This window comes from Apis florea, unplaced genomic scaffold, assembly GCF_048593485.1.
Source record: "Apis florea isolate Af1SG1 unplaced genomic scaffold, ASM4859348v1 contig_2411_pilon, whole genome shotgun sequence".
Lineage (NCBI taxonomy): Eukaryota > Metazoa > Arthropoda > Insecta > Hymenoptera > Apidae > Apis > Apis florea.
Genome location: NW_028256580.1, coordinates 2,001,544 through 2,013,551, shown reverse-complemented (window position 1 = coordinate 2,013,551; position 12,008 = coordinate 2,001,544). Strand labels below are relative to the sequence as shown.

The 12,008-nt window shown below is 28.8% G+C and overlaps 2 protein-coding genes across 3 annotated transcripts; one reads left to right on the top strand and one right to left on the bottom strand.

Annotated features, from left to right (window-relative positions):
- The first annotated feature begins 660 nt into the window (after nucleotides 1-660).
- On the top strand, nucleotides 661-7,222 carry LOC100870651 (acyl-CoA synthetase short-chain family member 3, mitochondrial). Of its 2 annotated transcripts, none has more exons than XM_003691951.4 (12): nucleotides 661-872; nucleotides 2,342-2,507; nucleotides 2,598-2,887; nucleotides 3,074-3,170; nucleotides 3,263-3,471; nucleotides 3,968-4,196; nucleotides 4,473-4,583; nucleotides 4,693-4,892; nucleotides 4,997-5,142; nucleotides 5,272-5,494; nucleotides 5,581-5,756; nucleotides 5,925-7,222. In XM_003691951.4, exons 1-12 carry the CDS (start codon nucleotides 812-814, stop codon nucleotides 6,018-6,020), a joined length of 2,004 nt encoding a protein of 667 aa, XP_003691999.2. In that variant the 5' UTR covers nucleotides 661-811; the 3' UTR covers nucleotides 6,021-7,222. The 2 variants fall into 2 exon arrangements, with proteins under 2 accessions (XP_003691999.2, XP_086761307.1); XM_086905181.1 differs by lacking the exon at nucleotides 661-872 and adding an exon at nucleotides 1,796-1,854.
- On the bottom strand, nucleotides 6,520-11,750 carry eRF3 (eukaryotic translation release factor 3). Its single transcript, XM_003691761.4, has 8 exons — nucleotides 11,660-11,750; nucleotides 11,136-11,589; nucleotides 9,916-10,103; nucleotides 9,530-9,650; nucleotides 8,988-9,450; nucleotides 8,585-8,891; nucleotides 8,010-8,442; nucleotides 6,520-7,878 (listed from the first exon to the last, which is right to left on the bottom strand). Exons 2-8 carry the CDS (start codon nucleotides 11,374-11,376, stop codon nucleotides 7,835-7,837), a joined length of 1,797 nt encoding a protein of 598 aa, XP_003691809.2. The 5' UTR covers nucleotides 11,377-11,589; nucleotides 11,660-11,750; the 3' UTR covers nucleotides 6,520-7,834.
- Between the last annotated feature and the right edge of the window lie 258 nt (nucleotides 11,751-12,008).

Here is a 12,008-nt window from a genome sequence, read left to right as displayed (position 1 = left end):
CATAAGCTTAATAAATTTATAATAAAGTATGATTGTTTCATTAATAACTTGAATTATTGCTGATAAAATATACACATGAGGAAATATGAAATGTTTGCCACAAATATGATTTTCATTCTTTTCTCTTCTCTTTTCTTTTTTTGAAGAAAAAAAACTGAAACAAACGAAATGTCAATTTTCCCAGCAATCAGATTGTTTTCACAATTCTTTATATGCCAGAATGGATATTCCTTCACAATTCCTTCCGATGTGTTAGGACGGTCAAGGTTGAGCTCGAATCAAAGAACGAGGACCACTGAAGCAAAAAATACGAGATGAAGTCTGTCCGAATTCGCTTCTCCGGATCAAAGTTCATAGAGGAATCCGATTTTTCGAGAGAATAATTTCGTGATTAAACGTATAACGTTTTCCAATAAAAAGGAATATGCATGAGATATGATGAGAAGAAAAGAAGTATGTTGCAAAAATTAATTCAAATAAGAGAAAAAATAGTAGTAAAAAGTAAAATCGCAATTTTATTTCATTATTAGATGATCTTTATCATTTAATAATTCAGTGTGTTTTTCTTAAATTTGAAATTTTAATTTTTTCTTAAATTAAATGCAATGACCCTTGGATCAAATTCATTCAAATAAACATACCGTGTAACAATGTCACTTTACATTATTCGATAGTAGTTTGTAATGTGTTTTACAGAATATTTTCAACAATCGTGATAATTTCAGGTAGGAAAATCTAAGCGGATTTTTCATTTTCAAAGTGGATTTGAAAGTGTTATTATATTCCGTCACTGTTCTGTGTCTCAAGCAAAATGAGTTTTTCACCGTTAATCACCGTTAATTCGAAGGATCTGCAAAACAACGATGGATCAGGTAAATATTTTTAATATTTTAACATTATTTTTAATTTTTAAATAAAATTGAAATTATTTTAAAAAAGGAGAGATATCTTTAAATTGGGACTATATATCTCAAATACATCTGTTTCTCGTTTAAAGAAAAACGTTTTATGTGCAACGTTAATCTTTCGATGAAAAAAGAAACGAGGAATGAAAGCAAAGAAAACTAAAACGTTTTTTATTATTATTATAAAATTGCTAACGCGCCAAAACTCAATTTTCTCCACTGAACTCGGGTGTTTTTTCTAATAACCAACGCGTATATTTGCGACACGTTTTATAAGTAATTAAATTTCTGGATGTTGGAACGTTTTCACTTTTCACTAGCACGATTAATGTCGACGCAATAAGTGTAAGAATTTCCGTTTCGCGAATATCGAAATTTCATTGTTAAATCCACGGATAATCCACTCGTTGTTTTAATGATATTATCTGACGCAGCTGTTATTTTCTACATGCATTCGCAACTGCTAAATGTTGATGTATAATCAAATGGCAGAACGAGATAGATAAATAGATAATTAGATAGATAGAGATAGAGAGAGAAAGGAAGGATTGTAAGTAAAATTAGATGAAGAATACTTTATCAATTTCGATCAACTTGAAATATTGTTATTCAATTTTTACATATAATCGACAATCGCGAATATTTTATAATTGATAACAATGTATTCAAATGATTTTCACACGATATTTGTAATCCATGATGTATAGAGAAACATAAACGTGAAAAGCATAAAAAGTTGCTACGAATCTAAAACGATATTACAATAAATTATTCATTAATAAAAAAATATCAGTAAAAAAGAGTGATCCCATCATTTAAATATTCATGATACACGACTATATAACACAGATTACCAATATGATTAAGTTTGAGAAAGATGACGGTTGCATACCAATAGTTACAAACCAAGATTTAAAGTTTCTAAAATTGTAGAATTTCTAATTTTTCTGTGAGTAATATTTACCATAAGAAACATTTTCTAATAAATTTTAAATTTAATTTTAACGAGAAATTGAATTTTCTGTAACTCGATAATCAGTTAATTCGAACAACTTTAAACGATCTTCTCTCCCTCTATGATATTTACTAGTTACTTCGTTAAATACATTATTAAATTTGACAGGAAGCGACATCTTTATTTCTAAATTACTTGCAAGTAACTTTTTTATTAAGAGAAATATTTATTTATTAATCTTTTTATATTATTTGAAAATAACTTTTTTTAATTATTTTTGTATTATATCTATTTACAAACAATATATAAAAATAAAAGTATATACGGTAAGATTATATATAGGATATTAACAATTTTTTTGAAATGACGATAGATGGCTCGCTTTTTCTATTCTAATTATCATATATATATATATATATATAGACGAGTATACATATTATTCATTAATATTTTTCAAGTATAATGAAAATTCTTTTTATAGATTATATAATGAATCGCCATCATATTTCTTGTCCGAAATATGATGAAAGTTATAAAGAATCTTTGGAGAATCCAGAAAAATTTTGGGGAAATATTGCACAATGCATAGATTGGAGTAAACCATGGAAAAAAGTATTGGATAATACTAAACAACCATTTACAAAATGGTAGTGATTTGTTTGTTATTAAAACGTTCTAATATATCGATCCTTGATTTATATTTTTTAAAATTTTTAAAAATTTTTTCTTCTGTATAGGTTTATCGGTGGAGAATTGAATGCCTGCTACAATGCAGTAGATCGACACATTTTAGCCGGAAACGGAAATAAAGTAGCATTAATTCATGACAGTCCTCAAACATCAACAGTTCAAAAAATAACTTATAATGAACTTTTAAAAAAGATATCTTTATTAGCTGGAGTGCTAGCTAATATGGGCGTGGGCAAAGGCGACGTGGTGATTATTTATATGCCACTAATTCCTGAAACCATAATAGCAATTTTAGCTACTACGCGACTTGGCGCGGTTCACTCTGTTGTATTTGGCGGTAAAAATCTAAATTTTAGATTTCTCAAATTATATATTACTTTATTTTTGGGAGAAGAATATATTAATTTTTTCGTACTACTATTTTCGTTTTTAGAAATTGTTACTAAAAATACTAAAAATTAAAAATAATATTTACTTAAGATTATATAGAATTGAAAAAAATTTTATATCATATTTATTTTAGGATTTGCCGCGAACGAATTGGCTATTAGAATAAATCATGCGAAACCAAAAGTGATAATTGCAGCTAGTTGTGGTGTGGAACCTTCCAAGATCGTTCGGTATAATTTTTTCTTTTTGGATTTGCCTATACTATATTTGCATATTATATAAGAAATCATAATTGACAATACATATTTTATTCTAAATACAGATATACGGATATGTTAAATGGCGCTATGAATCTCATATCTGTAAAAAAACCACAATGCATCATATTTCAGAGAAGAAATATCTGGGAGAGTCCCCTTTTGGAAGATCAATTCGATTGGGATGAAATGATAAAGAGATCAAAACCTCATCCATGTGAACCAGTTGAGGCAAACGCGCCTTTGTACATTATGTATACTTCAGGAACAACAGGTATTTCTATTATTTTATTATAAAATACAATGTATCGACTTTTTACTAAACTAATTATTAATTATATCAACAATTTGTGATTATGAGAAGAGAAAATTTATCATTGTTATTATGATGAAAAGTTTGCCTTCCTTTATATTAGAATATGTGTTTCTGTTTCAAAGTTGCTGTTCCAAATTATTTTCAAGCCATTATTCTATCGAAACTCATTAACTTTGAATGATATAATGTAAATTTTACTCGCTGTGAAATTTTGTACTAAATACATAGAAAAATTTATATTATGCGCAGCAAAAGTCATTAACCGTTTAAATGAACCGGCGTCATGTATTTTTAATTATATTCATTGTTCAAAATGAAGAATATAAAAAATTTATCGGGAAAATGAAAGTGATAAAATTAAGTTTTATAAAATAAAACTTGATGTTTTATAAATATAATACGAGAAATGAATCGAATTTTTTTCTCTTTTTTTTTCTTTTTTTTTTAACCAAAGGTCAACCGAAAGGAATTTTAAGAACAATCGGTGGACATCTGGTCGCTCTTTGTTGGACAATGAAAACAGTTTATGGTATGAACAAAGATTCCGTTTGGTGGGTGGCTTCAGATATGGGATGGGTTGTCGGACACTCTTATATTTGCTATGGACCTTTGCTTTATGGCATCACCAGCGTGATGTATGAAGGAAAACCTGATAGGACACCAGACGCAGCACAATACTTCAGGTGGGAAATTTAAATGTGTAACAAAGATTTTATTCAACAAATTATAATACAAATGAAATATGCACGAAATGTTATTTTTAATACCTCGTGATTTAAATTTTATTAATGTTACTGAATAAGAATATTCAATCTAATTAATATTTTATTTTATTTGAATATGCCTAATTCTTTCTTAATTTTATCAATTATTTATTAATTTCTTTTTTTTTTATTTTTAACAAAAATACATTTGAAGTGAAAAAATGCCTTGAAAAAATCCTTTCATTTTTTTCGTAGAGTAATTGATCAACACAATGTGAATGCATTGTTTTGTGTACCCACCGCACTTCGCATCATAAGACGTGCAGATCCTGATTTATCATTGAGTCGAAAGTATTCTGTGAAATCGTATGTATTTTTACACGCAAACGGTATTGATACAATTTCACACGATTTATATATTTTATATATATAAAAAATTTTATCAAAATACACGCTAATAATTTGCTTTTTGTAGTTTGAAAACTATATTCGTTGCTGGAGAATTTTGTGACCACGAGACGAAAATCTGGGCGGAGAAAGCTTTCAAAGTACCAATTTTGAACAATTGGTGGCAAACGGAAACAGGTCATCCTATCACAGCGTTGTGTCTAGGATACGGGCATAATCCTAGTTTACCGAAATACAGTACCGGCCTCCCGATTCCTGGTTATCACAGTGAGTTTCACATTTCGTTCACACCGATGTTATTATATGTACACGCATGTTTTTGAAAATAATATAATTGTATTGTGGAAAAAAATTTATTACCGTTCAACTAGTTGACATATTACGGGAAAACAGCAACGAGGCAGAAGCTCACGAATTAGGCAGAATTGTTATAAAATTACCATTGCCACCCGGTTGCGTGTCAACTCTTTATCACGATGATAAGAAATTCAAAGAAGTATACTTTTCCACGTATCCAGTGAGTTCTTTTTTTTTTTTTTTTTTTTTTTTTTTTTAATTTCCAACATCTCTCCGATGAAAACTTTTGATTTATTTTCTTGTTATTAAAAAAAATACATATGTATATTATGGTGAAAAATAAATTTAGGGTTACTACGATACTATGGATGTTGGCTATAAAGATGAATTTGGATACGTTTATGTGATGGCACGTGATGATGATGTTATCAATGTTGCTGGTCACAGATTATCCACGTCCGCTCTGGAAGATGTCATCTTGACTCATTCGGATGTGGTAGACGCTGCCGTAATCGGTGTTCCAGATCCGACTAAAGGAGAAATACCTTTATGTCTTTATATAATGAAACAAGGTGAATGATATTTAAAAATATTTTGCATTTGTTCGAGATAAGTATATAATAGGAATTTATTCTTTCTTTCCTTTTTTTTTTTTTAGAAGCGACGAAAAATGAAAAACAGATTAACGACGAACTAATAGCACGAGTAAGAAGTTTAATCGGTCCCATAGCGTCTTTCAGAATAGCCGCCGCTGTGAGCGCATTGCCTCGAACACGTTCAGGGAAAATAATTCGTAAATCTATTGCTAATTTGGCTCGTTCCAGGCTATTTAAGGTAAATGAAAATTTTGTGGGAAACTAAAAATGATAAATCAGTTCGATTGTTTGTTGAAAAACGAAATTAAATCGGAAGAATGAAATTCTCATTTTCACACAACATAAGAGTACATTATTTATTCATTTACTATTCGCCAATGTAAAATATCCTTTCTTTTCTTTCCAGATTTCAAGTACAATAGAAGATGCATCAGTATATGTCGAAATCAAAGAAGTACTTCAGAAGCTCGGTTATGCTAAACTAGCACCGGATCCTCAATGATAAGTGTACTTAAACTTTTATCACTTTTATTATAAATGTTTTCGTAACCATATATAAAATGTAATAAACCTACGTATGGCATGATTGACACGTATAAAAGAGTGTTTTGAAAAAATTACGTGTCGAAAAATTTGATTTCACAATTGTTATTATCTATTGCATTAAGATTTTAGACTTAATCGTGGTAAATAGTAAATTAAGTCGAAATCTAAGCAACTTGTATAATTTGGCTCATCATTAGGCCTTTGTTATAATTTTAAACTCTTAAAATATAATTTATTTTAGATTTTAGACAAAAATCACACACAGGAACTGTTTTATAATGTTATAGCAAAGAAAAAAAAAAATAAATAAATAAATAAATAAAAATAAATAAATAAAAAATTGATTCTACAATAAAATATGCACCTTCGTTTGAATTATACATATAACATTTCATGCTAATATTTTTGTTCCGTATTACTGAAATTTTGGTAAATAAGAAAAAGAAAAGAAAAAATATATCAGCAATTTTTTTAATGTTTCGACTGTAATATTATTAACAATTTAAAAAATATAACAACCATAAAACAAACGTTGCCAAACAATTTATAGCAATAAAATTATTATTTTTTTTTTTTTTTTGAATTCTGTTTTGTTAGTAAACAGATTTGATGTAATACATGAAATAAAAGATAATAATAAACGTAAAATGTAAAAAGAATAGGACAAGAGATACAGATGTTTTAGTATCCATAGAAACTAGCAGCAAAGAAAAAAAGAAGCAGTAATACATGTAAAGAAAGCACTCACAAAATGTCTGCTTTGAAAATTCTCTATATTAACTTCCTTTCAGTTAAATCTCGACATTAATTTTCTTTTATCGCATATAACGCTATAAATCATCGAAACTCTTTTCTGAAGAAGCACAGTGTAAGAATATTTGGTGTTATAGACACGTAGTACATCGATACAATACACGAACCTTGGCGCCGTCAAACACCAATCATATTAACAGAAACAGTACGTGCAAGAAAAAGCAAATCAACCATACACATGAAATCTCTTATCAAAATTAGTAGAGCACATTTTTGTTGCAAATTTGTTTTTAATGACAATGTAATAAGAAACAGTATAATAATATTAATAATAATATTAATTTTATAATTATAAATTGTTGTGTAACACTATCTGGCTGATTTAATAAATTTCTGTATTTTTTATTCCTTCTTACCACCAATTTAATAATAATTATTCAATAATTATTATAATAATATTAATAATATTTTCCTTAGTTTTTATCTCGTAATCATCTCCTTTTACGTTCATTAATGTCTCGCATCTCAGAAGAATAAAAATATCGTGTTTTACAATATTACGGAGACACTGTTCGTCATTTGATCATTAATACATTTGTAATGAACTCAACATGAGTGCTGTCGTTCGGCTTACCTAGTTAGAAGGAACACGCGCTCTTGAGTTTTTTTTTTTTTTTTTTTTAGTGGTTTTGTCTCCTTATTTATATAATCAAATCTATTTGCTTCTTTTTATTTCAAGTTATAAATACCCTCCCCTCCCCTCCCCTCCCCTCCCCCCGTAACCCCGTAACCCCGACCCGACTGTCTGTGCATACGATGTATGTGCTTTTCTTTGATGTAGAACTTTTTTGCTTCTTGTGTAAGATGAGTGTATGTTACATTAACAGTAGTTCGCGAATAGTCACGCTAGTTCCGTTTTCTTTTCTCGTGCGTACTGTATTCGGCTTGCGTCTCTTGTATATTCTTCGTTTATTAAAGTTGATTATTATCCCAACCTGTGGTCGAAGTTGAGCAACTTTACTCTACCACTTTCAGCACCTTGCCAATTGCAATAGTCTTATCTGAAAATTAACAAAGACGAGCTTATTAGAATTTAATCATTCGTGAAAAGATGAAAAATTATAACCAGCTTGAAGTTGAAATGTGTGAATTTTATTAAATATATAATATATAAAAAAAATATTATATTTACTTTCATCCCTAAGGGTGAAACGTCCCATTTGTGGAAACAATTTAAATCTTTCAAGGCATATGACACCTGCGCACTCAATTCTCATTATTGCCACTTGATCTTGTTTGACGAACCTCGGCCTGGTTTTACTTTTATCCCCAGTTTTTTTATCGACCAAACAGATCAATGCTTTCACTCTAACTTCTTCTGCGGCACAGTGAATGTGCATCACAGCACTGTAGCCGGCGCAAATAATGCTCTTATGTTCCAAAATAACAACTTGAGCGTCAAACACTTTTCCTGTTTTTATCGGATTGTTACTGTCGCACAGAACGAATCCTGGGCTCACATCTTCTTCTTCAATGCCTTTTAATTTGATCTTTACATTTTCTCCAGGTCCAACTGATGTTACTTCCTCGTCATCTGACCATAACTGATCTACCGTTACTGCCGTCTAATAGAACATAATGAAATATAAAATTAATATTGAATAATGAAATAATAAAATAAATGCTCGATATAATGCAATTTTTTAAATATATAATTAGTTATTTTAAATAATTAAAAAAACAATTTTTAAAAAAATAATTACTTACCCTGTTTGGCATAACAAGTAATGACTGTCCTTTCTTTGCTTCTCCTGCCTCAACTTTTCCCATTACTACTGTTCCCATATCTTTATACTTATCAACAATTGGCATGATAAAAGGTCCGTTGTTTTTACGATTTAGCGAAGGTAAAGAATCAATAAAAGATATGAATGGAGGGCCAGTGTACCATGTACAAAGATGTTCTGGTATTGGATCTTTTAAACCATAACCAAGTTGTCCTGAGACTGGCATGAATGTAAGATCTTTTGCAGGATTGAATCCCAATTTACGAAGGTATGGCAGTATTTTATCTCTATATATATATATATATATAAATATATATATAATGTATAACAATTAATTTCATGCTATAAACAAAAATTAACATTTTAAATTTATGATTATATACCTGCACTCGTTATATCGTCTTTCATCCCATTCCACAGTTGGATCATCCATTTTATTCACTAACACAACCAAATGTTTAACACCAGCTGTTTTAGCCAGCATTGCGTGTTCTCTCGTTTGACCTCCTCTATCGAAACCAGTTTCGAATTCTCCTTTTCGCGCAGAAATAACTAATACCGCAAGATCAGCTTGAGCCGCTCCGCCAATCATATTAGGTACAAAACTTTTATGACCAGGTGCATCTAAAATTGTGAAATGCTTTCGTTCAGTTTCGAAATACGCTCTACCGACTTCTACTGTTTTTCCTTTCTCTCGTTCTTCCTGATTCGTATCTAGAGCCCAACTCAAATACCACGTTTCTCTACTTCTTTCTTTCGCTTCTCTTTCATACTTTTCTAAGGTTCTTTTATCAACCATTCCCGTCAACGCCATAATTTGACCTCCAATTGTTGATTTTCCTGCATCTGAAATATATATCAAAATCGAATTAGTGCTAATTAAAATTTCTTCTTATTATAATCTTTTTACAAAATTATTACATACCAACATGTCCTATAAAAACAACATTAACATGTTCTTTTTTACTTTTAGTATCTTCCGTTACTTTAACAGGTTTTTTCTTAGGTATTTTAACAACCATTTCTTCATCCTCTTCATTTTCTGCCTGAAAATAATTTAAACAAAATCAATCATACATAACAAGAAAAATTATTAAATATTAAATCATTTATTGAATGTTGTTAATCAATTTTTTTTTAACATCATATCAAAATTTAATTCATATTACATTTATTTTAAAAACAACATTATTTTTGGCAATACATTTTTTTATTGCAATTAAAAACAATAATAAAAATTAAAATAAATCAAAGTTTAACATTATTTTTTATATATATTAAATTGTTTATGTAAAAGCAGTGTAAGCATACTTCTTCATTTTCAGGTGTTAAGAGAGGATCACCATCTACTGCTGCTTCTTCCCATGAATCAGCTGGTTGATGCTCAGGACTATTATTTATTTGATCAGTAACATTCGGAGGTGGAGCCCCTCCTCCAGCAGGTGGTTCCTCTACACGACTACCTACTGGATCTGGTAGAACCACTGATGTAGTATTGCCTACAATAAACAAATATAAATTTAAAATAAAATAAAAAATCTTATTAGAAAAAAAAAGAAAAAAAAGGCAATTAATAAATTAAAAAAATACTGAAAATGTTTTTTATTCTTTACAAAAAAAACAGCATTACTTTTCTAAAATGTTTTATATTATCTTACACAACTTCCATAATTCTTTGTAGAATATCTTAATATATTAGATCATTTACATTGATATTTTACTTTTAATATGTATTAGAATAATATATTCATTTTAAATAAATATTTAAAAATATATATATATATATATAAAACATTTTTGTATTATAACAATTTTTATATTCTAAAAAAGTTCTAAAACAATGTTTTAATGTATTGAAATATTGACAGATTTATATTCTATTTAAGAATTATGAAGAACTAAATATTTTCTTAAAATACAAATAAATTTAATAATAAAATATTTTAATAAATAACATACGATCAATTTAGAGAATATGTTTTTTTAAATATGTTTCTTCATTATTAACATTATATTACATAATATTTTTTCTTATAAATCTAATTTATTAAAAAATTATTAGAATTGATACATAAATGTTCTTATCAGTAGCAATTTAATTACATAAAAGTCATTATATTATATACATTTAACTCCTAACTTCATGTCTTTAATCGCATGAAGAAATACTTTGAATTTAGCATCAATTTAAACATTGCACAATATTAGGTTAATATTAAATATATATGTATCGTACTCAAATATACTTTTTACATTTATCTCTTTGTTGAAAAATATTAATGATATTAACTTATAATGAAAGTATAAACATCATTATAAACCAAAAAATCATTTCTATCAACAGATAGATGTACCGACAAATATTTGAAAAATAGAACAATATGTGAATAAAGTATAGGGTTAGCCGCAGCAGTTATATTATAGATAACTTACAATAACAAGAATCTTAATTATATCTTTACATTAAAATCCTGTAAATTACTTGAAAAAAACATAATTCATGGTTAATCAAGTTTTATTTCAAGACTAACCATGATGTATTTCAGGAGGCATAGAAGTGGTTACAGTATTCATCATGACAGCGACATTGCAGGAACTGTCGGCCGTATTACTGTTCTGCGGTGAAGAATTAATGCAGAATGAAGGCACAAATTCCGCAGCATTTACATTCAGGGTGGAAAATTTGCTTTCAATAGACTTATCCTGTGGTGTAGCGATGTCTCCGTTATCCGCCTGCTGTTCCCATGAATCTGGTGCTACACTGTTCGCCATATTTATTAGAGTTCAGTAGTCGAACCGGCCTCGTAGATTAATCGAACACGGATATCACGCTATGCTACGTGCAGGATTTCGATTAAACCGCAATTACAATTGGGACGGGGTTTAAAAAAATAATTATTTATGATATCCGCGCACACCGTACACGCGTATCGGTACCCCGCGTGCGACCCCCGTGGTCTGTTTCGTTGTTCTACTTCGCCGGAACTGCAAACATCAAAACAACAACTTTTAACTCGAGAATGTTCCGTCGTTTTACCGCATTTAACCAGATTACCGTCGCTAGAAACCGAAAAGAAATAAGTAGTATGAAATATTAATATGATAGAACAACAAATGACATGCTAGCTCTTAAGCTCGTATTTGCCAAAATATCTCTAGTTACGCAATAATGTTGGTATTACAAAATTTAATTTTTAATACATTCAAAAAGTATTATGATAGAATAAAAATTATTTTCTTTTTATAATATGCATTTTAATAAAAAGGAATAAAACTTGTTTATATATTTAATTTGAAAATAATATAATTTAATATCATAATAAAAAAGTTATTAAGCTACTTTTATACTTACATATAGATGTATATAGATATATATGGGTACATAACTTTTTAAAAATGTAATA

Coding starts and splice junctions, on each gene's coding strand:
- LOC100870651 (XM_003691951.4), top strand. CDS start 812: ATGAGTTTTTCACCGTTAATCACCGTTAATTCGAAGGATCTGCAAAAC. Junction 4,584..4,692: donor CGAAAGTATTCTGTGAAATC/GTATGTATTTTT, acceptor TGCTTTTTGTAG/TTTGAAAACTATATTCGTTG. Junction 5,143..5,271: donor TATACTTTTCCACGTATCCA/GTGAGTTCTTTT, acceptor AAATAAATTTAG/GGTTACTACGATACTATGGA.
- eRF3 (XM_003691761.4), bottom strand. CDS start 11,376: ATGGCGAACAGTGTAGCACCAGATTCATGGGAACAGCAGGCGGATAAC. Junction 8,892..8,987: donor AGACGATATAACGAGTGCAG/GTATATAATCAT, acceptor ATATATATATAG/AGATAAAATACTGCCATACC. Junction 8,443..8,584: donor TACTTGTTATGCCAAACAGG/GTAAGTAATTAT, acceptor ATGTTCTATTAG/ACGGCAGTAACGGTAGATCA.